Source organism: Penicillium canescens (assembly GCF_028828765.1).
Source record: "Penicillium canescens strain IBT 15451 chromosome Unknown utg000001l_segment0_segment0, whole genome shotgun sequence".
NCBI classification, from domain to species: Eukaryota; Fungi; Ascomycota; class Eurotiomycetes; order Eurotiales; family Aspergillaceae; genus Penicillium; species Penicillium canescens.
In genome coordinates this window covers 1,385,568-1,406,868 of record NW_026703963.1, presented here as the reverse complement: position 1 = coordinate 1,406,868, position 21,301 = coordinate 1,385,568, and the positions used below count along the sequence as shown (strand labels likewise).

Here is a 21,301-nt window from a genome sequence, read left to right as displayed (position 1 = left end):
AAGTAAGGATAGGAGATCAACTAAATTAGCTCGGTAAAGAAATCAACTTGGTTCGTAAGTTCGTAAAGTAAAGACTCTTATCGTCATCTCCACCGATCGGCCCTAGTCCCCTCATTTTCCGGTTTTCCCTTATGCACCTTGGGGCCTCCACTCTTCTCTTCCTTAACCCCCACACATTACAATGGGGCTGGTTTTCCTCTTTCTCCTGTTCATCTCCGTGCAGGCCGATGTTGTGGTTCTACCTTCCAACATCACTGATTTGAGCCCTACTCGCTCTAGCGGATTTCGCATTCAGGGTGCCAATCTCACCGGTCAAAGAGTTGCCCCGTTAACCGAGGCCCTCTCTGGAGCGACCAGCGCCCACCTCCAGGTCGGTCCAATGGGCTCTAGGGCTACATTTGCAATGCTGACATCTTCCAGTCCTTCAATCAGTCTGGCACAGCCACCCAAGTCAAACCCGGCAATTCCATCTCGCTGACTGATTCGGATATTGCCTGTATCTCTTGTGATCCGGACGACTACCCTGGCTTTTACACCTTGGACGACACGGTTCAGACTGTCCTCTCTGCTTCTGCCCTTCCTGCAGCCGTGCTGTTGTACACTCGATATTCATCGCACTGTAACTTTACAGCCGATGATCAGACTACCGCCCGGTACAATAACATCTTTACCCTTACAGGCCCAGGTGCCTGGTCGGCGCTGCAGCGTACTTTCAGAGAAGCCTCTCCTACCATTGCCATCGTCTCAATGTCGTTGATGACCAATGTCCCGACCGATACCGGGGATTCCGGGGGGTCCGGCAACAGTCCTAACACTGGTATGTGCGAGACGATGGAGCGTTGATGGAGCGATCAATTGTTAACATTTTTCAGCTATGATCATCCTGTACAGTATTACAGGTATCATCACGGCACTGTTCCTGGGAATTATTATCACTGGTGCCGTCCGGGCCCATCGGCATCCAGAACGCTATGGACCTCGTCGTATCGCCGGACGAGTGCGGCAAAGTCGAGCTCGAGGTATAGCCCGAGCCATGTTGGACACTATCCCAGTGGTCAAGTTCGACGACAACAATGACGAAATCGATGCCGCTAAGCGGGACGTTGAGATGTCCGCCGGTCCCGATGATCCCGCCCGCGAGCACTCCCCACCGCGCCATGGTGTCACTGGACACTCGACGCCGACCGAGTCCGAACTTCCCACTCCCGTTGAGGACACACCAATTGCTGCCCCAGAGAAGACCGAGACACCTGAAACAGGCAACTTCTCGTGTCCGATCTGCACGGACGACTTCGTCAAGGGCCAAGATCTACGTGTCTTACCCTGCAACCACCAATTCCACATGGAATGCATTGACCCCTGGCTGATGAATGTCTCCGGCACCTGTCCCCTTTGGTAAGCCATACATCTATACATCCCTTTCATTTCACAGTAAAAGCTAACCAACCCAGCCGTATCGATCTCAACCCGCCACAGGAAGAGACCGAACAAACCGAAGAAGCAGGTGAACACCAAGAACCAGCAGCCCCCGCCAACCAAGAAACTCAAGCGTCCCGCCACACACACCGTCGCCTCACCAACTACCTGCACGGCCCCCTCAACGCCCGACGTATGCGCGACGCCACGGTGGAAGAGCGCCTCGCCGCTCTCCGCCGCGTCCGCGAAGCAAACCAAGGCCAAGACCAAGCTGAACCCACCCCAGAAGGCACCCGCCGCCGCCTCACCACCCGCCTGCGCGATCGCTTCCGCATCCGCACGCGCGCCCATGGCGTCGAGCCTGAAGCCGAGACTCATACCCCGGCCAGCGAGGCGGAGGCTGAGAGTGGGCCTTCTTCGATGCCTGCAGCCCCTGCGCCTGCTCATACGACATCTTGATCTGATCTGATCTGATTTGATTTCTTACATATCACTCCTTTACGTTTGCACATATTTATGTTATGATGATGACCTCGGTTTGGAGGCTACATGGCGTTTTTCATGTTCATGTTCATGTTTATGTTTATTTTCAAGTTTGGGGCTCTGCGCGGCGTTCTTGAGGAAAAGAGGATCTTGTGATTTGTTTTCTCTTCTCTTTCTCTGCATATACATGCATGTTTTGTATATTTGGGATTTAGCTGTAGATCACATATATTTCAATTTGACACGTGGATATACAGCTACAGAGTCAATGTGCATCGATCAGAAGTCATTAGGTTTAGTCGAGATTAGAGCAGGCATCATCGATCACGGGCCATTTCCATTCACATGCACATTTGTCATTTACCGTTTACCCTGTACACGCGTTATCCAGCCCTATAGAGATGGGCTGTGCAAGGTCAGCAGACTGACACGAACTAGAACCATGGACGCGATATAGATGAACAATAGACCGTACCAGACCATGGATAGTGGACAGAGAACAGAAGGATTGTTAATATGACCGAAATACGAACAGAGATATTACTAACAAAAACCCAAACGATGAAATCATCGACCATACAACATGGTAAGATCGCCAGGAACTCCGGGTTCGAATTGGGGTAATCCTCTCGACACCCGGACGTCTGCCAATTGCCCGATTGCATCAGCGGCTGTCACCGTGATACGCAATATTTGTGCGTTATGTATCATGCAGTCCCGGTCTGATTTGGATAGGCCTAAGTATGAGGGATATATGCACTTCCGATGTGGTTTCAAATATCCTTGCTTCACTTGACATAGGTGATATTAGTTGGGATGTTTGTGATTATAATGTGTTATGGTAGTTACTCATATTATTCTTAGTAACATCGTACTACCCTCCATCGTCCCATATACCATACATCATTCCATATACCTTAAAAGTGACTGGCCATCTCCAACATTCGGGAAAATCCCTCCCGGTGTGGGGAACGGTTGGAGACGGACCAAGTCCGCCTTAATCGTTACTCCGTTTCCCTTCTCCGTTTTCCTTCTCCGGTCTGAATTCTTCAAGGTCGGGTCTTGGTCTTGGCCTCGTCTTGGTTACTCCTCACAAAGCGTGGGGTTCCTAGGAATTACTATTCCGGGAGCTAAGTAGGGTGGTCACTCCGCATGTAACATCACTAACAACTAACTTAACATTAGTACTTAACTTACTATGTAAGTAACTTAAACACTATGTAAGTTAACTTATGGAACTGAGAAGAAAATATACGTAAACATGTATAGGATAACCCCTGACCCGGAGACCAAAGACTCATGCGATGCGTTCCTGGTCTCCACAGTGCGTTCTTTTTCGGCGTATGACACACGGTCGGCGTGTGTGGCCTGTCGCAGAGTTTTTATCACGTACATGTAGATAATTCTATTCAATGTACAGTGTGTGTACAGTATGGGTGCGTGTATGTATATGGGTAAGGCTTTATACTTGACGGCTACACTTGCCTAGCATGTGAACTCGGGACGAGGATATTGCGGGTTCCTCGGTATGTTGAGACCGAGGATAGAGAGAGAGATAGAGAGTATATAAGAGAGATCTTGTATATTCACGTACTTATTATATTTTTGAACTTGATGACAATCACTTGAACCTGATTCCCCACCCCCTCATTCGGTGACCGCAAACAGGCAAATTCCGTTTCGGTGTCAGATTCCGGGGAAATTACAGTATTGACCCTCTTATATAACTGAAAACACTCGCAACATGTCTTCTTCATCCCCTCACGACCGTCTTTCCTCCATCTCATCACACATCATGGGCTCTTCCAATCCTTCAGTATTCACCGCAGCCACTGTGGCTGCTGCGCCCGAAGATCCTCTGTTTGGTCTGATGAAGGCCTATCGCGAGGACCCCTCTGATAAGAAGGTCGATCTGGGTATTGGTGCCTACCGCGACAACAACGCAAAGCCCTGGATTCTCCCTGTGGTGAAGAAGGCCGACAACGCCATCCACAATGATCCCAATCTCAACCACGAATACCTCTCCATCGGCGGCCTGGCCGATTTCACCTCCGCCGCCCAGAAACTCATTGTAGGCGCCGACAGCGCCGCAATCAAAGAGAAGCGAGTATGTACCTGGTCCCCCGCCAACCAAACCAAACCCCCCAAAACACCCAAAACTAACTAAACCCCCCCCAGATCTGCACCCTCCAAACAATCTCTGGAACAGGCGCCGTCCACCTAGGAGGCCTCTTCCTCTCGAAATTCCACCCCAAAAACCAACAATCTACCTCTCAAACCCAACATGGGCAAACCACAACCAAATCTTCACCAACGTCAACCTCCCAATCGCAAAATACCCCTACTTCCACGCTAGCACCAAAGGCCTCGACTTCGAAGGCATGATGCAAGCCCTCACGACCGCCCCCGACGGCTCAATCATCCTCCTCCACGCCTGCGCCCACAACCCGACAGGCGTCGACCCAACCCAGGACCAATGGAAACAAATCGCAGCCGTCATGCGCGCGCGCTCCCACTTCCCCTTCTTCGACACCGCCTACCAAGGCTTCGCATCAGGCGATCTAGCCCGCGACGCCTGGGCAATCCGCTACTTCGTCGAGCAAGGCTTCGAACTGTGCGTCGCGCAGTCCTTCGCCAAGAACTTCGGCCTGTACGGCGAGCGCACGGGCGCCTTCCATTTCGTTTCCGCGCCGGGTCCCGATGCGGCTGCTTCCTCGGCGAATATCGCTTCGCAGTTGGCTATCCTGCAGCGGTCGGAGATCTCGAATCCGCCTGCGTATGGTGCGCGCATTGCCAGTCGTGTGCTTAATGATCCCGTCCTCTTTGCGGAGTGGGAGGATGATCTGCGCACTATGAGTGGGCGGATTCTGGAGATGCGGGCTGGTCTGCGGGAGCGCCTTGAGAAGCGGGGCACGCCTGGTGATTGGAGTCATATTACTTCGCAGATTGGCATGTTTAGTTTTACGGGACTTACTGAGGCGCAGGTCTTGACGCTGCGCGAGAAGTGGCATGTCTATATGACGAAGAATGGGCGCATTTCGATGGCCGGTCTCAATACTCATAATATTGATTACTTTGCCGAGGCTGTTGATAGTGTTGTGAGGGGTTCGGCTTAGTTGATATTGATACTGATATTGATACCTTTTTGGCTGGGTTCAATGGTTAGACTACGAGCTTGGTTTGGCGTTTACTTTATACTACTTGCTTTTGCTGCTATTGACGTCTTTTGATTCTTGATTATGGATCTGTGGGTCCGGTTATGCATGGTATAAGTTATGGCATGCATGTGTCACATTTTAAGTTAAGATAGATATTGAGACATGATTGCAGACTATTTCTTCCAGTGGGGTCAATTGGCATACTGTGGTCAGTAAAGTAGATCAAGATCCTGATCTTGTCAAGAAATATGTACTCCATAATTGACATGATATGCCTCCAATGCTATTGCTATGCTATTGCTTTTGCTGTATTGCTCAATGGTATCAAAAACTAATCAGATCAGATCAAAAAACCAAATCCCAAACAACGAGCCAAGTACACAACCCAACAGTACCCCAAAACACAGCCTGCGCCGTACTCCGCCGCTCAGTAGCCCGCTTCAGCTCACGATTTCCCTGGCCCACATTCGTCTGCGTCGTATCAACATCCGAAACAAGCTGTGTAATGTATTCCTCCTGCGTAGCAAGATGCGTAACGAGAGTCTCTTGCAGAGATGAGATTTCGAGAAGTGATTTCTCCGCATTTCTATGCAGAACAAGGTTAGCACCAGAAACACCAGAAGAAGAGAAATGGGAAATAGGTAAGTGGTAAAAAAACATACTGCACCTTCCCCAACGTGTCCTCATAATGCCTCAACATAGTATCATTCTCCTCAGCAAAAAGCTGCAACTGCTCCGGCGAAAGCTGGGCCTCGATGCGCGCCGTATCCGCTTCACTGAGTGTACTCGCATCAGGCGCCGAGAAAGAAGGATCAAACGATGTCCCAGAGCCATATCCGCCCGTCTTCTCACTCCCCCTCCTCCCAGCATCTTTCCCACCGGCATTGGCACTCCCGCCAACATCCCTCCCAGCAGCAACCTTGTAAAGAACACTCTTCTCCTTCTCCCTAACCCTTTCAATCCTCTTCTCAACAAGCCCTCTCTGGACACCAACAACAACCTCTAACCCACGTCTCAAAAACCAAAGGACGCCCTCGCGCACCGTCTTCAGCGCGCGCGCTCTCTCCTCGGCCGTCACCTGTTCCGCGGATTTACCCTCGTTCCCGGTATCATCGGTGACGCCTTTCCCGCCCGCCCAGCGGAAGAGGAGCGCGCTGGCCGCGCTGTGTCCATATTTCTTGCGGAGGAGGGTTTGTTCTGTTTCTTGGCGCAGGGTTTCGGCGCTTGAGAGGTTTGTTAGGGATGTTGCTAGGTCGCGGAGGAGGAGGGACGTTTGTGTGTCTATTGTGTCGCGTTCTGGGTCTGTGAGGGTTTGGGATGTTGATGGGAGGGTTGGGTTGGTTGGTTGTGATGTGGGTGCGTTGGCATTGCGGCGTTGGGGTGTTGTTGAGAGGTAGGCATGTCGGATTGTTTGGAGGTAGTGGAGGAGGGAGGTTATGTGATAGTTCTGAATGGTTTTGTTAGGGTATATGTTTCATGGACTGGGGTTTTGGCTTCGGCGTTGCGCTGACTTACGATTCGGTATGCCTCTTTTAGGAATTCATCTGCTGTTTTTGTTGTGGGCTTTGCGCAGGTGGAGGTGCCATGCTTGGAGAGGAGGCTGTTTAGGGTGGGCGTTAGGTCGGTCATTGTTGGTGATGTGGTCTGTAGGTGAAGCTCGTCAACATTCAACGTCACTGTGCGTGGTTGGTCCGTGCCGCGTCCTGCATTTTATAGAGGGCATGTTTGAATATCTTTATTGATCTTTGAACTGCTACTCGAATAGGTTTCTTTTTATTTCGCTGCTTTGAATTCTTTTTCTTTTTAACTATTATCATAAATCCCTCGAATATGGCTATAGAATCCCACTCACTACGAGTCTTCTCCGCAGGTCCAAACGGCGGCAATCCCCTACGAGTCATACTAGATGCCCAAGGCATGACCGACAATGACATGCAAGTACTAGCCAAAAGCCACGGCCACGAGTGCTGTTTCATACTCCCTGCACCTTTGGACTCAAGATACGACTACGAGTTCCGCTTCTGGGTCCCAGATCATGAAATGGAGATGTGTGGCCACGCAACTGTGGGAGCTGTTTGGTTACTGTCGAAGCTTGGAATGTTAGCGAAAGACAATCTCCGGATTTCAACTAAGAGTGGTATCGTCGAGGCCACAGTCTCAGTGACTTCTGAAGATGAAGATGGATGTGACGGGGAAGAGGAAGGGATATGGGTTGAAGTATCCCAACCACCAGCGAAGATGTTGGAAAACGTGCAACGACAAGACCACATCGATGAGATACTGTCTGTCTTGGGGATCTCGAAGGATGACCTTGTTCCGAGTTTATCGATTCAGAATGCAGCAACGAGTAGAGTGAAGACGCTCATTCCGATCAAGTCTATTGCGGCATTGAACGGCCTTTCACCGCAATTTGATCATCTCCCATCCCTCTGTGACGTAATTGGCAGCACAGGTCTCTATCCATATGCAGTGTCCGACCTAGCAAATCAGGCATTCGAGGCGAGGCAGTTCCCTAGGGGAGCTGGGTATGAAGAGGATGCGGCGACGGGGATTGCGGCGTCGGCTTTGGCTTTTGGGTTGTTGGAAAATGGGCTGGTGGTTGATTTCGAAGAGAGTGTTGAGGTGGAGCAGGGGTTTGCCATGGGTTGTCCTTCTAAGATTAGCGTTCGGTTTAGGGAAACTGGTGGTGGTGATGTTGTTGGTTGTTGGATTGGAGGTTCTGCTGTTTGGGATTTCTGAGATTACGTATAGACAGGCTGGTTTGTAATATGGCGCTGTTTCAATCTTCTGTCATTCCGAACAGCTTTTTCACAGGGGTTTAATTAGCCTTTTCATCGATTCAGAGGTACTTCTGTGATATTCCATGGCCATCACAAGCATGTCCATTGAAATGATGTATAAATGAGACTCGGGCCATATTTAGAAAAGACTTTGACATGGAACGGATAATGACATCAAAGGCTTATCCCGTATTGCTTGTGGATTCTAGACGTACCTCCAGCTATACTTATAGCTGAGATAGTTCATATCCTTGTAATGTGGCGGTTTACTTGCCACCCTGATGGATCACAAGGTAGATCACCTCACCCTTGAAAGTATCAACTCTAGATAATACAAAGTAACGTCAGCTTCCAATAGGCAGAAAATAACCAACATATAAACCTTTATCCATGACAGGACTAGGGTTCCAGCCAAGTCCCAAGAACTGCAAGTATTGTGTCGCGCACACGTCACATCGATGACATGGCCAAGTCTACCCCTTCTATCGGACAATATCTAACCACTGTTCTTATAAAAAAGGCAATCAATTCTCCCTGGAGTCAACATCAATCCAGAATCATCACACATCCATACAACATGGCTCATCAATCTCGAACTATGCACCCCGCAGCATCGTCCAACAGCGTGCCTACTATAAACTCCACCCCAAACTTCAAGCGGTCAATCACTTCATACTCCACGCGAGACGATCCCACAGGCACGAATCCAAATACTCCAAGCCACACCTCAGTCACACAACTGAGTGACCAACAGCAAGTCAAAGCAACCCTCACAAACATCCTCAACGATGATCGCGTTAAGCACAATCCAAACGGCAGTCGCTGTGTCCAAAATATACTCCTAGAAAACGAGCACGACATGAGAAAACAACGGAAACAATCACTCGGCGCGCATGATGCCAAATGAACAATGCCATTCAACTGTACAATAGTTAAACAAAATTACCATCCAACTTTAGCTTTCTACTTCCTCTCCTTCTATTTTTACAAGGTGCTCCCATCACTCTTCAGTCTCTCGAACAGATCTCTCCAGATCTCCAATCCTCCTCTTTCCAAGACCTAGCTTCTTCCGCAGATTCAATGATCTAGCGCGAACGGCGCGCTTGCGTCGCCGTGGTGGGTAGTTGACGGGACTTTCACCACCGGTGAAGATAGCAATGTCGTAGATTAATGCTCCGAATAATGCACCACTGATATCGGCACACCACGGTCCCCATACCCACCAAGCATGGTATTCACGGAAGAGATGGCCACCCCATCCAGCCATAAGAGCAACGAGTCTAGGACCGAAATCGCGCGCACAGTTAAAGCACCTACCAAGCAGAAACAGTTAGCCAACACATCCCATCTAAGATAACTATAACCATAATGATAACAAAGAACTGGGAATACATACCCGCCAGTATTATACCCCAACGCAAGAATAATAACCGTAATCAAAATCCCCAGAATAAACGCCTGCATACCAGCCCCAGGCGGCGCATTAGTATCATCACCCAGCGCCAAGATAGCACCAATAAGAATAGCACTCCCAACAAACTCAGTGAAAAATGCCGTAACCGGATGCACAAAGGACTTCGGCATAGTAATAAGCGCAGACATCGCCGCACTAGCATTCTGCGGGACCTTCGACGCAGCTGCAATCTCCACAATCGCATCATGGTACAACGCATACGCGAACCCGCCAGCGGTAATAGCACCGAGGAGCTGCGCTGCGATGTAGATGAGGCATTTTCGCGCGGGGAATCCTCTGAATACGGATAGCGAGATTGATATGGCTGGGTTCATGTGGCCTCCGGATATACCACCTGTTGTATAGATCGCGACCATGAAACCAAAGCCCCAAGCTGCGCTTTGGGCTGGGTAGGAGCCCGCTTGGCCGTTTGAGGTGAAGTTTGAGAGAGTTGCGCAGAGGCCGATTGTCATTGCTACTGTTGTCTGAGAGAATCATTAGCAAGGATTCTTTTTTCTATATGGAAATGCCACCATTTGCCCATATATCTGTTGGATACTATACTTACTCCGAGCCATTCAGCCATCGGCTCCCTCAAATAATGCCGAATCTTAGTCCAAGTATTAAAAAAGCCCTCCTTATCCGTATCCTTGTTCTGCTTAACGCGCGTATCAGCCACCTGCTGTTTCTGCGCAGCGCCTTTCTGACTGGGATCTTCGCCCCGCCGTTTCATATCTTCTGCGTTCTCTTTTCGGTCTTCTGGTAACGCGCCGTGGCGCATACCTGGTCGCACAATGTGAGGGAGTGGCTGCGCCAGACTCCATGTCGGGCCGTAGTTCCCTTGTCCGTATTGCGGGTTGTAGTCTTGGTATTCATCGTCCAGGTATGTGTCGTTTTGGTTTTTGCTGGGGTTGCCGTTTTGCGCGCTGGAGTTTGCCAGGCTAAATGATGGGTTGTTTCCTAGGCCTTCATTTCTGCTGCCTGCTTCTTCGGTGCCGTTTGGGGCTTCTTTTTCGGGTATTTGGACTGTGTCTGGTAAGTCGTTAGTTGTTGGGTTTCTTTCTCTTGGGTGGATGGTTTGATATGATCGCACTTGGGTATCTATAGGATACATGTACTTACCCTTGACACCACCATTTCCAATCCGCTGGCCCTCCGAGAACGCCATTTCTGCAGATCAATGCCAGACATAAACCGTTATAAATTCGAAAGACAGCCGAAACAGAGACAAAGCCGCATTTCAAGAAAATGTCGAGCTGTCAAAGCTTGTCGTAAACCTTGGAAAGGAAGCTCCACTCTTTCGTCACCGTCGATCTTGAAAATCCTTTCAGGGTTCTTTTGTGTCAGTGCGAATTCTGTAGTTTGACAGGGTACTTGATTGGTGGCAGCTCATCCGGATGGCCAAGAATTGTGGGAAATGCCAGGATGTCGATCTATGATGTCGAACTATGATGTCGGATACCTTAACGTTATTCTGGCGCGGTTATACCCGTGATGGTGAAACCCGGTTCTAAATGTAAATAATTTGGGACCATGCTCTGTTCCAGACTATATATCTGCAATTAGCCTCGTATTTATCGTCCTAATTTAGTGTATTAAAAGGATTAATCTGTTAGTATTCCAGCTATTCGAGCTAAGGTGCTTGTCTTCCTTTTTACTGCTCTCGTTGCATTTTGACTCAAACTAGCTTCTGAATTGTAGTTTTCTATCCACCAAGAATAATGCCAACCCCTTTAACAGTCTGCAAGTGCAGGAAAATCTCCTCGCAGTATATCAGAAGACGATATCGATATCGTCATTCACATACCGGCCATATAATTGGTCGAGTCTATATACTGACCCACTCCCATCTATGAACCCATGAATATCACCAAGCTTGAACGCCAAAGGTCCTCTTTAATCTACACGACCTGGCTTGTTATGGTAGTTTGAGTCTACAGTATACTTACAATACCAAGGTTAAGTCTAGTATTCAAATATTTCTCATTCGTATCTCCATGCCAAACGCGCAAAACAGGGTATAGACAAAATCAGTATGCTAATAAAAACAGCATCAAGAACCAATGGCCAGTCCCAATTCCAAAAGCAATTCCAATCGCCATGCATCAAATCATCGAGCGCTCTTCAACCCAGATCTAATAGAAAGTCAGTAACCCATACCCCAAAGACCAAACCAAACCAGGAAAGGCAAAAACGTACCTCCATCTTCCCCATCTCACTCCCCTCCCTCCTCGCAACCTCCCTCGCAGAAGTGAACAACAAATCCAAATCCTCCTGATCAACCATCGTAATCATATCCCCATCATCCTGCACCTTCATCTTAAGCGGACACTTAAAGCCAAACTTCTCCCGAATGCGATTCTCAAACTCCGCAAACTCAATCGACGGCCCAATCATGATGTACCGCGTATCATCGGGGGCATGGACCTTCGTGCGGAATTTCTGGATCTCCGGTCTGCGGGGATTGGCATGGCGAGAGAAGCGGGTTGGCGAGCGTGTGCGTCGTTGTTGGGATGAGCCGCCGGGGGCTGTGGCTGTGTTGACCAGCTCGAAGGATCCGTCATTAAGCGTAGTTGCGTCGCATGCGTCGCTGCCGTATTCTTCTTCTTCGTCGATGTATTGGGGTGGTTGGTGGCGGGAGCCGCGGCCCCAGCCTGCGTTTGCTAGGTTGCGTTGTTGGCTTGTGTAGGGGTCGTACGGATCGCAGTGCCCGTATTCCTGGTCCGGGGGGAAGGTAGTGCTTGTGTTTGTGTCGCTGAAGTTTCGTCTGTGGCTGGGTTGTTGGGTCCATTGGCGGCTGGGTTCTTGGCTGAAGCCGCGGATGTTGCTTTGCTTGGAGGAGGGCCCGCGAGGCTCGGATGCTGTGCGTGTTGTGCCTATTCGGGGTTTCTCGGTGGGCGGTTGCTCTTGGCGTCGGTCTAGGCTGGCACCTGTTCGGTCTAGGTCTAGGCGTGGTGGGCGCACGTTTCGGAGGGATGATGATCGGTGGTGGCCTGACACTGAATGGCTTCCTGAGCCCGAGGCCGTGCTGACGGATCGGTCATCTGGTGGTGGTGTTGGTGGGAATACGTTACGGTTTAGAGGGGGCTCGGAGTGCTGACGGGTGCGGCTGCTGAGGTTTTTGTGTACCAGGTTGGTTGCAGCATAAGATACTCCTTCACGACCTTGGAGTGCTGCTTTATCAATGACCATTGGCTTCCATTGGTGATCTGATGATTGGTTACGGTCAGATGCGGCGACCAGTCGAGCCTTGCCGAGGTAATCCTTCGTCTTGAGGTTCTTGACTTTTGCTGCATTAGGACGATAGAGAGTCCCAACTGGGATTGAGAATACCGTGTAGCCCTGTATTCGGTTAGCTGCGTAGACAGGTGAAAGGAGATTCACGTACATCTGCGTTCTCACGGATCGCATCGTCAATCACATCATGATCTGTCGTGACTTTCTCCTTCGACGCATATTCAAGATCTTGAATACCTGGGTTCATCTGCCGAAGGTAGATATAGCAGAGTCCTCGATTGAACAAGACCTCGCAGGAGAAGAGACGGAACTTCAGACCCAACTGCTCATAGTCAATTGAAGTGTTTCCTCGCAGATACAGCAGAGTGTCATTGAAGTTGGCCAATGCTTCTTCAAAGTCCCCGAGCAAGAAGTTGGACACGCCTTGCTGGAAGTAAGCAATCGCTAGATACCGGTCTAAGCCGACAGCACGTTGATAGCATTCTACCTGCATCACCGATGTTAGTGTGGTCTGGCCAGGCCATCTCCTTGTGCACTTACCGCTTTATAGTGCTCGCCTAAAGTCGCATAAATCACCCCGCAATTGAACAAGATCTTTGATGTATCGGCGATCTGGTCAAAGAACCGCAAGGACTCCTCAAATTCTTGGTTGTCGTAGGCGTCTAGGGCCTGTACCCAAGTCTCGATTTCCTATTTCGACATCAGCCCACATATTCCGACACATCAACAATATCCATACTTGTTTCAGTGACATCGTCTCGAGTTAAGAGCACATTGGTTTTTCTCCCGTGCCTAGGTTGGTATAGACGGCGAGAAGACCTTGCACTTCTCATCCGACTCTCTAGGACACAAGGAGAATTGATGAGGTATCGAGCTTGTCCGGGGTCACCGTCCGGAAGAAGTCAGGAGAATCCCAGTATTATAACCGCTGGCGTCAATGGCCAAGGAGTTACTCAGTGTGACCAAAAACCTTCCAGATAAAGGGGCCAGCCAAGAACACTCTGAGCGGAAGAGAGGAGCTGCGGGGGAGACGAGTTGGCGGGATGCGGATTGGCCGTGATACGAGGCGATATCAGAGCGGGCCTCCGAGATTGCGAAGTGAAGCCTTGGATGTTGGAAAAGGTATTAATAGAAGGCGAAATACCAAGCGAACAAGCGACCAGGGCGACCAGGGCGACCAGGGTGAGAGCGAGTGGCTGGTGTGATTAAAACCGCCAGTCTGGACTAGTTTGGATTAACCTCCGATCACGGTGTGGATGTGGAGGACCCAGCACATTGGATCCCAGAAGCGGATAGGCGGGAATGCAAAGGAGAGTGAAAAGAGAGAGCATCAGGGAAGCAAAACCCAAATCTCAGAGCCTGCAGAGAGGGGCTGGAGAGGCTAGCCAAACCGAGGGAAGAGCGACAAAAATAACCCGTTCACCTGCAGCATTTATGCACGATTGGAGCAATGAGAGTGCAGAACGAGGCATTTCGTGATACTGCACTGTGAGTGGAGGTTGACGTGCATATCTAGTGGACTGATCGGTGCTCACAAGTTGAGCCATTGGATTGGGCTTTGACTCTCTCACAGATGGACCCTGAAGCCAACAAAATAGTTGAAATAGAGTGCGGGGATACACAATCATGGAATCTGGTCTGTCGCATCCCGGGTGTTGTGATCATTGGTGCGTGGCCCATGTCACTCGGCCTTCATGCCCCGCCACGGCGCTTGTAGTGCTTTATTTAGAGACGGGGGTCCGAGGGTATCTCCCAACGTTTCGCTTGCGATGCCCGAAAAGGAAGATGTAAAGATCAAATGGTGGACAGTGGAGAGAGATGATGAGGGGAGGTTGGAACCGGAGACGATCCAGGTCCACAAGGCTACATATCTCCTGCTGGTAACAGTAGATGCATGCGGCTTTTTTCCTAGTCTCGGGTTGTTTTAGGATTCGATTTTGTTTTATCAATGACGAATGAGGCAGGATGGGTATATTAAAGACTCAGAGTATGTGTGAAGTGAGTATCGCTATTGATTCTCATGGTATACACGAAGTATGGGTGCAGCCTCAGTGAACGAAGAGAGCGAACTTGATGTGATGCACCATTTACATACGGGACACAAAGCCCATCAAAAACATGGACAGGAATCTATTTATATCAAGTAGCCCTTAGCTAAACTCAGAGGAAGGTGATCTTGACGTGAACATATGCTTGATAGTCCAAGCTTGGCCCACTCAGGCGCTTATAACCCTTGTCGGCCCACGTGTGCCAGAAATAGTAACGACATGCTTGATATGTTGACATGTTCCGCATGGCTTCTTGAAATAGTCGGAATGACAACGCTACACGGTATTCAAGTCCAGTCCAAAAGTGAGCCGGGAAAACTGGCCGGATTTGATTCAACGCTGAGAATGACTATGTAGATCGAAATATGGGGAATTCTTTATTTACAGCTTAGCAACCATCTTGTTACCCTTTTGGAGCAGAGCAGCGGCATCCGTCACGAGCTCATCGACGATGGCCTTGGCGGACTTCTTCTCGTTGACAACGGCAGCAACCTTGCCCATCAGGTAAGGGCGGGCGTTGTCAAGAGTGTCGTCGTCGACGTCGTCGGGCAGGTTCTCCATGTCGTGCTCGACGGGAATAATACCCTTGGAAGTGAGCTGCTTAATCTCCTCGTGACGGTTCTCCTCCCAGTTGAGGATGTAAGGGTTCTTGCGAACACGGAGGGGACGACCCTATAATATCGGTTAGTGATCACGCCAAATACACAGACAAACAAGGCAAACCTACAGTGAAGATGATAGTACGGATGTTGTCCTCGAAGCCAGAGGTGCGGACAGCCTCCTGGTGAGCCTTGGGGGCACCGGCCTCGTCAGAGAGGATGAAGCGAGTACCGATCCAGACAGCAGAAGCACCCAGCATGAGAGCAGCAGCAACAGAGTTACCGTTGAACAGACCACCGGCCGCGATGACCTGCACGGGCTGGCCGGTCAGAGGGCTCTTCTTGCCCTGGACCAACTTGGCAACGGTGGGGATGAGGACGGTGGTCGGGACATCACCAGTGTGGCCACCACCTTCACCACCCTGAGCACAGATAATATCGACGCCAACATCCAAGCACTTGGCAACGTGCTTGGGGTGACCGATCATGTTCATGCAGAGGATACCGGCACTGTGGAGCTTCTCGACAACGGCCTTGGGGGGAACACCGACAGCAGAGACGAACAAGCTAGCCTTCTCGGCGATGATGATATCGACGAGCTCGCCGAGCTTGCCCTTGGTGTAGTCGTAGCTGTTAAAAAACATGTGGTTAGCCTTATGTTGATAACAAAGGGCCGTGGTGGCGCGATCGCGCAATATTCTTACTTGGTCTTACGGGCACTGCCGCCGACTTGGGGAAGGAGGAGGTCGACACCGAAGGGAGCGTTCTTGTCGGTCAGGTAGCTCTTCAGCTCGGTGATCTGCTCGCGAAGCATGTCGGGAGTGTAGCCAACGCCACCGATCACACCTAAACCACCGGCGTTGGTGACCGCGGCGGCCAGCTTGGGCCCCGCTGCCACATTCATGCCTGCCAGCAGGATGGGGTGGTTGATCTTGAGAAGATCGGTGATCGGGGTACGGATTTGCTCTGTTTGGTAGGCATGTTAGCACCTGTCAAAAGTGTGGGCCGTAAGAGCGGTAACATCGGTGGTAAAAAGGTCACATGTGAGGATGTGTTCAAGGGGTGGTCAAGAACAAGGTCAAGGTGATTTGAACGGTCACTTACGAGGAGAAGCCATGATGTCAAATGTGTCAAAGAGATAATGAAAAGATAAAATCTGGGGAAGAGGAGGAGCAGGGAGCCACCCTATAAACCAAAGCAGCCTCGGCGCTTCACAGAACTCGCGATGAGCCTCGGTCCACGACTTGACCGAGATTAGTCACGATGCTACCCCGGCAGCGGGGTTGGGATCACGTGCATCTGTTTTATACTTGCCATGTTTAAGCTGTGTTCTCTGCTAATTACATGGATATATGCTGAGAGGATAAGTGTTTTCTCTTCACCCTTGATCTCATTTTCAGAACTTGGATTTAGAACGTCAAAATTTGTAGAGGGTATGGTATGTATGTATAACCGAGATCGTTTTTGCCGAATCGTATCGGACCGAAGAGTATTTTTAACATCTGTTACGAGATTTAAATTATTTAAGCTCTCAAGAGGCCTTGGAAAGTGTTAACAATATTCCAGGATATAACAAGGAGTCATCAGTCGCCAGCCGGTATAGAGACTACAATCTTCCTTCTAATCTAAGATTTCTCGTGTTTGTCTGTCACGAGGATAGAATGCTTTAGGTCTTAGGGCTTTTGTCCGACTAACAAATAAATGTCAAGCCAGATAAAATTCATATGATCAAAAAAAGGATGTATTGACATTCTTCTCAAAACCTGTCTATATCTATGTCTATATCCAAATAAAATGTAGCGAAATGCTGTTCAACACAATCAAGTCATATATATTGTTCTGCAAGAAATAGAATAGCCAAAATTTCCACCGGCCTGCCGTTGTTTAAAAGAACAGAAAGAACAAAATTTTAGCCCAGAGTGAGAGTGAAGCCTGCATCAAGAGAGCAGGAGTTGGTGTTCACATCATCGGGCTTCTGGTAAGCCTGCTTGCAGTTTGCGTCGCCAGGGGCGCAGCTCACGGAGGTGCAGCTCGAATCACTGGGCTGCACATTGAAGCCAGACTTGACAAAGTCAGAAGTCGAGTCGAGATCAATGGAGGACATATCCCAGTAGATAGTGCTGCCGTCCTGGGTGTACTCGAATTGGAGGACGCTGTCCTCGCTCTCGGTTGTGGACATCTTGATGGAGATACCGCCACCGTTGGAGTTGGTGTTCCACTTCTCGCTGTAGCCGCCGCCTCCAGAGCTGATGGTTTGCATGGAGCCGGGGTTGGAGTCGGTGCTCCACAGGTACACGTTGGTGTCCATGTTGTTGACGATCTGGACGCCGCCACCGGAGCTGCGGGCCTCGACGTTGGATTCGGCATCACGGGTCCAGTGGGGCTGGGGAAGGGCGACGGCAGTAGCTGCCAGGAGGCCGGTCATGAAGACGTTGAAAGTCATATTGCAGGATTGCAAAAATGAATGGAATTGGTGGAAAAGAATAGTGATTCTGATATAACAGTCGTCAGGAGTGACAGTGATGAGGATCTACCTCGAAAGAGAATGGAATGACTTCAAGAAGAGAGTGACTTGAAGGATCAAAAGATTGTGCTGATGGAGAGAAAAGAAAAAGAGTACCTGAGCAGCGAACTCCGGCTCTTTTTATACTACATGGTGGAGAATGGAATCGAGAAAGTTCCAACATCCAAGACCCAAACTCCAAAGTGAACCGTAGCCAGCAAAGAATGGATAGACTACAATTATGGTACAATTAGAGATGTGGAGGCGCGCAATAAGGTTACGTTCCTTAGACCCACCACCAATGAACTGCGGCTAATGTTTCCACTCTGGTCTCGAACACCTGGTCATCGCCTTACGCAGCGGTTCCAACCTTCTAGAACTTCCTTTCGAAAACTTCGATCCATTCGTCTACCCAACCTGGTCCTCAAATAAGACCGCTTTTCTCCTCGCTTGAGAAAATACTGAATTGGAGAGCCTGACATCAGTCCTTTGTGGCGATTACTGAAACAGAATTTACGTCAGCCTAGAGTGGCAACTTGACGGCAAGCAGCCTCTAAGGTGCAATGGAAAAAGGAAGAAGCTGAGTAACCACATGGCATGATCGGTTTTGGCGTTTAGAAGCATGGTAACTACCGACCCTTGGATCCGCCATGTTCCGAGATGCTCTTCAATTCTTTGTTCACCCGAGAATTGTCCTTCCAACATCCCGAATTTTGCCCATTGCCACCATAATCTGCCAAGTCTATCATTAAATTCTATCATTAAATTCTTGTCGTCTTCTCCAACACAGATTCTTTCACCGTGGCAAGTGCAGACACAGATCGGCTATTGTCTGTATTCCAACAACCGACCATCCAAGATATGTGTAATTGCTCTGAATATGTCTTGCCACACCCCAGACTGATCGACACTATGGCAGGATAAAAATAAAATTCCCCCCACCGTTAGAATTTGAAAGTCGTCAAACCAGGGCTGAGCATTAAAACACTATTGACTGAGATTATCATGCCAACATCCAAATATATATACCTGGTAAACTGGGTCTTCATTATTATTCGAATGGGTACTAAGGGTCTGCCAACGGACATTCTCCAATTCTTCTAGCAGAGATAACATCCGGGTCAGAAGAGACGGTGGGGAACAATTACCCCACAGAAGAAATGGCATGATCGCACGCGGGAACTTGAATTTTCAAGGAATGCTTGTTAAAATTATTTACACATAGCGCTGTATAGACCAAAAGTAATCTATTGTGATATTGAAGATGGTAGACGTCATAGTGTTCAGTAGGACTGGAAACTTTAAGTTCCATGCAAACCTGGCATCAGTAAAATGTCGAATAGGCTTCTAAGCAGAAAGATAAGCTGTCCCAAATTCAAAAATCGAGCCAGTAATGTTTGTTTCGAGGTCACGATGTCATGGAGTGGGCGACCCGATCCGGCTTCTATTGCACCGAGTAGCGAGGATGCTCGAAAAGTAGAAATACACTGATACATACCCAATTGTAAAGGGCCGGTATATGTATCTTGGACGACCAAGCTAGCCCCGAGCTGGAAGTAGAGGTTGGCGGCTGAAAGTCGTATCAATCAGCAGGTCTCAACGAGCCTACCATCTTGCACCGTCACCAATCGCCCACTGCATTATTTAAACATCTAGTTGACGTCGAATGATGGACCGGACGACATGATTACATATTTTCAAGTTCATCAATTGCATGGCGGAGGAGGAAATGAGACGTAAATAATCATTCGTAATTCCATACACTCAACTCATATTTGAAGCCAAGCTGCATCTCATCCTCCACCAAGCGCCCACATACACCTCTCCAAGAAGAGTAATAGCCAATGTAGGTATTTTGAGCAATTTAGTGAATGAGCTGGTATTGAGATAGGCATACTATCATTCTCATTGCAGGTTTTATCACACTGAGCAGCTTAGTGTCTCCCATGGCTTTGCGAACCAAGACAAAATTTTCTAGTTGTATGGTTGATATTATTCAAGATCAGGGTGGGCCTAAAACAGGACAAGGCGTGGGAGTTACTGTACTCGAACAACACTTTCTATGGTGCTGTACTATACTGAAGTTCATTTATTAATAAAGCATTTCATAGAGACATAGTGCGGTGAATGTCGAGGCCCATGATTCTCACACCCGACCCAACCGCCGTCATTAATCCACGAATCTTTATGATCCTTCGAGCTGCAGCCTTTGAGATTGTATGTATAGCACCACCCATTCTTGATAACCCACGACGCAACTGCAGTGAAATTACCATTGTCGCAATTAGTCGAATGCAAACCTCCTTCGGTGTAGAATTTGCAGAATGTTTCGGTGCCCATAGAGTCACTGTTGAGGCCACCGTTGAGATTCAGACATCTTGACGGGTTCATTTGTTCCCATTTTGAGTTGTATCCCCCTAGGAGATAGTAGTTTCCTACGCAATCCTTCTGTTCGAAAAGCGTGACTGTCCATGGCTCCTTGTATGTTTCTGTAGCAGCGGCGGCTTTTGTCGTCTTGTCTGCTTTTCTTGTCGTTGATGCTGTCTTTGTACTGGTTGATTTGGAAGTAGTGGTTGTCTTTGTGGTGCTGGTCCTTTCCGTGGTGCTTGTAGATTTGCTCGTGGTAGCTTGTGTTGTTTTAGCGGCTTGAGTAACTGTCTTGCCAGTTACGTGAGTCGGTGTGGATGTGGTGTGCGATGTATAGTCCGAGGGGCTACAAAATTCAGGGGTAGTACCGCATATTCCCCACGGAGCACACTGTGGTTATGATTAGATGCATACTTAATATATTTCTTCATGGATTCACTTACACATTCCTTGTTCGGGCATGGATTAAGAGCGCCAAGTAGATCAAAGTTGCTCGGGCGTGTTGTTCCAGGAACCTGGGGACCACAAGTGGCCTGTGGAAGTGCCACTGGCATCGGAGCAGCGCCAGCGCTGAGGCAGATGAATGCACCTTGGTACAATGGCTTGTCGCAACCGAGCCATTCCCATGAGTTCTTGTTGAAGGCTTCGATGTCGGCCACGGTAATACTGTGTTGTTTGCCAATGGAGGTACACGTATCCTGGCCTTGAACGATATATGTGTAGCAAATTCCGTCAGTGCCTGGTAGTGGTGCAGGTACAACGGCGCCTGATACCGTGCTGATGTGGATCAAATGCAGCCCACATAGAGCAAAAAGGGTGAGGTTAAAAACATCCATGTTGTGTGAAGGGCTTCGAAGGGAAGATCGTCTTACAAGCAAAGGATATTAATACTTATATCATATCCATTCGTGAGTGCTTCGAGACCTTACAGGCCGCGAAGTCCAAGGACGTAAAGCCATAGAGCGACGATGGGCGACAATACATGAAACAAGAACAATACTATCTACCACATTGTACATTTAAGAACGCTACCACTATGCTAGGGTGATATTTATTTTTGGTAGCCCTAAATATTACTTCATCTAGTAAGTAAATGGCTTCTTGCCGTTTGAGAGCCAGCACAATGGATGTGCCGAGCATTGACAGCCTACAAGTTTCTTTGTCTTCTCCCTACATTATCTGCATGACCACCCTGATGTGTCAAGTCAAACGTAGCCAAGCTTATGTTCAATGCAGCTTGCCTGGCGGCTTTTATAA

At 49.0% G+C, this 21,301-nt stretch overlaps 10 protein-coding genes across 10 annotated transcripts; 4 read left to right on the top strand and 6 right to left on the bottom strand.

The window, feature by feature from the left end:
• Window positions 1-181: 181 nt before the first annotated feature.
• On the top strand, window positions 182-1,875 carry N7446_000530 (RING-H2 finger protein; the record flags this gene model as incomplete). The annotated part of the gene is made up of 4 exons (XM_058509297.1): window positions 182-370; window positions 421-817; window positions 873-1,395; window positions 1,452-1,875. The coding sequence occupies 4 exons, from the start codon at window positions 182-184 to the stop codon at window positions 1,873-1,875; spliced, it is 1,533 nt and encodes a 510-aa protein (XP_058378276.1).
• Window positions 1,876-3,643: 1,768 nt separating this feature from the next.
• On the top strand, window positions 3,644-5,015 carry N7446_000529 (uncharacterized protein; the record flags this gene model as incomplete). The annotated part of the gene is made up of 2 exons (XM_058509296.1): window positions 3,644-4,010; window positions 4,078-5,015. 2 exons carry the CDS (start codon window positions 3,644-3,646, stop codon window positions 5,013-5,015), a joined length of 1,305 nt encoding a protein of 434 aa, XP_058378275.1.
• A 272-nt stretch (window positions 5,016-5,287) lies between these two features.
• Window positions 5,288-6,694, bottom strand: N7446_000528 (uncharacterized protein). The gene is made up of 3 exons (XM_058509295.1): window positions 6,573-6,694; window positions 5,720-6,504; window positions 5,288-5,643 (listed from the first exon to the last, which is right to left on the bottom strand). Exons 1-3 carry the CDS (start codon window positions 6,684-6,686, stop codon window positions 5,403-5,405), a joined length of 1,140 nt encoding a protein of 379 aa, XP_058378274.1. The 5' UTR covers window positions 6,687-6,694; the 3' UTR covers window positions 5,288-5,402.
• Window positions 6,695-6,887: 193 nt separating this feature from the next.
• Window positions 6,888-7,796, top strand: N7446_000527 (PhzF family phenazine biosynthesis protein; the record flags this gene model as incomplete). Its single annotated transcript, XM_058509294.1, has 1 exon — window positions 6,888-7,796. The coding sequence occupies one exon, from the start codon at window positions 6,888-6,890 to the stop codon at window positions 7,794-7,796; it is 909 nt and encodes a 302-aa protein (XP_058378273.1).
• Window positions 7,797-8,414: 618 nt separating this feature from the next.
• On the top strand, window positions 8,415-8,744 carry N7446_000526 (uncharacterized protein; the record flags this gene model as incomplete). The annotated part of the gene is made up of 1 exon (XM_058509293.1): window positions 8,415-8,744. The coding sequence occupies one exon, from the start codon at window positions 8,415-8,417 to the stop codon at window positions 8,742-8,744; it is 330 nt and encodes a 109-aa protein (XP_058378272.1).
• A 93-nt stretch (window positions 8,745-8,837) lies between these two features.
• Window positions 8,838-10,458, bottom strand: N7446_000525 (MIP/aquaporin family protein; the record flags this gene model as incomplete). Its single annotated transcript, XM_058509292.1, has 4 exons — window positions 8,838-9,150; window positions 9,234-9,775; window positions 9,859-10,322; window positions 10,413-10,458. The coding sequence occupies 4 exons, from the start codon at window positions 10,456-10,458 to the stop codon at window positions 8,838-8,840; spliced, it is 1,365 nt and encodes a 454-aa protein (XP_058378271.1).
• Window positions 10,459-11,395: 937 nt separating this feature from the next.
• N7446_000524 (putative PB1 domain protein) lies at window positions 11,396-13,281 on the bottom strand (the record flags this gene model as incomplete). Its single annotated transcript, XM_058509291.1, has 5 exons — window positions 11,396-11,425; window positions 11,490-12,632; window positions 12,679-13,014; window positions 13,068-13,217; window positions 13,267-13,281. 5 exons carry the CDS (start codon window positions 13,279-13,281, stop codon window positions 11,396-11,398), a joined length of 1,674 nt encoding a protein of 557 aa, XP_058378270.1.
• A 1,565-nt stretch (window positions 13,282-14,846) lies between these two features.
• Window positions 14,847-16,599, bottom strand: N7446_000523 (nitronate monooxygenase). Its single transcript, XM_058509290.1, has 4 exons — window positions 16,279-16,599; window positions 15,879-16,140; window positions 15,303-15,804; window positions 14,847-15,247 (listed from the first exon to the last, which is right to left on the bottom strand). The coding sequence occupies exons 1-4, from the start codon at window positions 16,289-16,291 to the stop codon at window positions 14,957-14,959; spliced, it is 1,068 nt and encodes a 355-aa protein (XP_058378269.1). The 5' UTR covers window positions 16,292-16,599; the 3' UTR covers window positions 14,847-14,956.
• A 484-nt stretch (window positions 16,600-17,083) lies between these two features.
• N7446_000522 (uncharacterized protein) lies at window positions 17,084-17,617 on the bottom strand (the record flags this gene model as incomplete). The annotated part of the gene is made up of 1 exon (XM_058509289.1): window positions 17,084-17,617. The coding sequence occupies one exon, from the start codon at window positions 17,615-17,617 to the stop codon at window positions 17,084-17,086; it is 534 nt and encodes a 177-aa protein (XP_058378268.1).
• Window positions 17,618-19,762: 2,145 nt separating this feature from the next.
• N7446_000521 (uncharacterized protein) lies at window positions 19,763-20,880 on the bottom strand (the record flags this gene model as incomplete). The annotated part of the gene is made up of 2 exons (XM_058509288.1): window positions 19,763-20,434; window positions 20,488-20,880. The coding sequence occupies 2 exons, from the start codon at window positions 20,878-20,880 to the stop codon at window positions 19,763-19,765; spliced, it is 1,065 nt and encodes a 354-aa protein (XP_058378267.1).
• Between the last annotated feature and the right edge of the window lie 421 nt (window positions 20,881-21,301).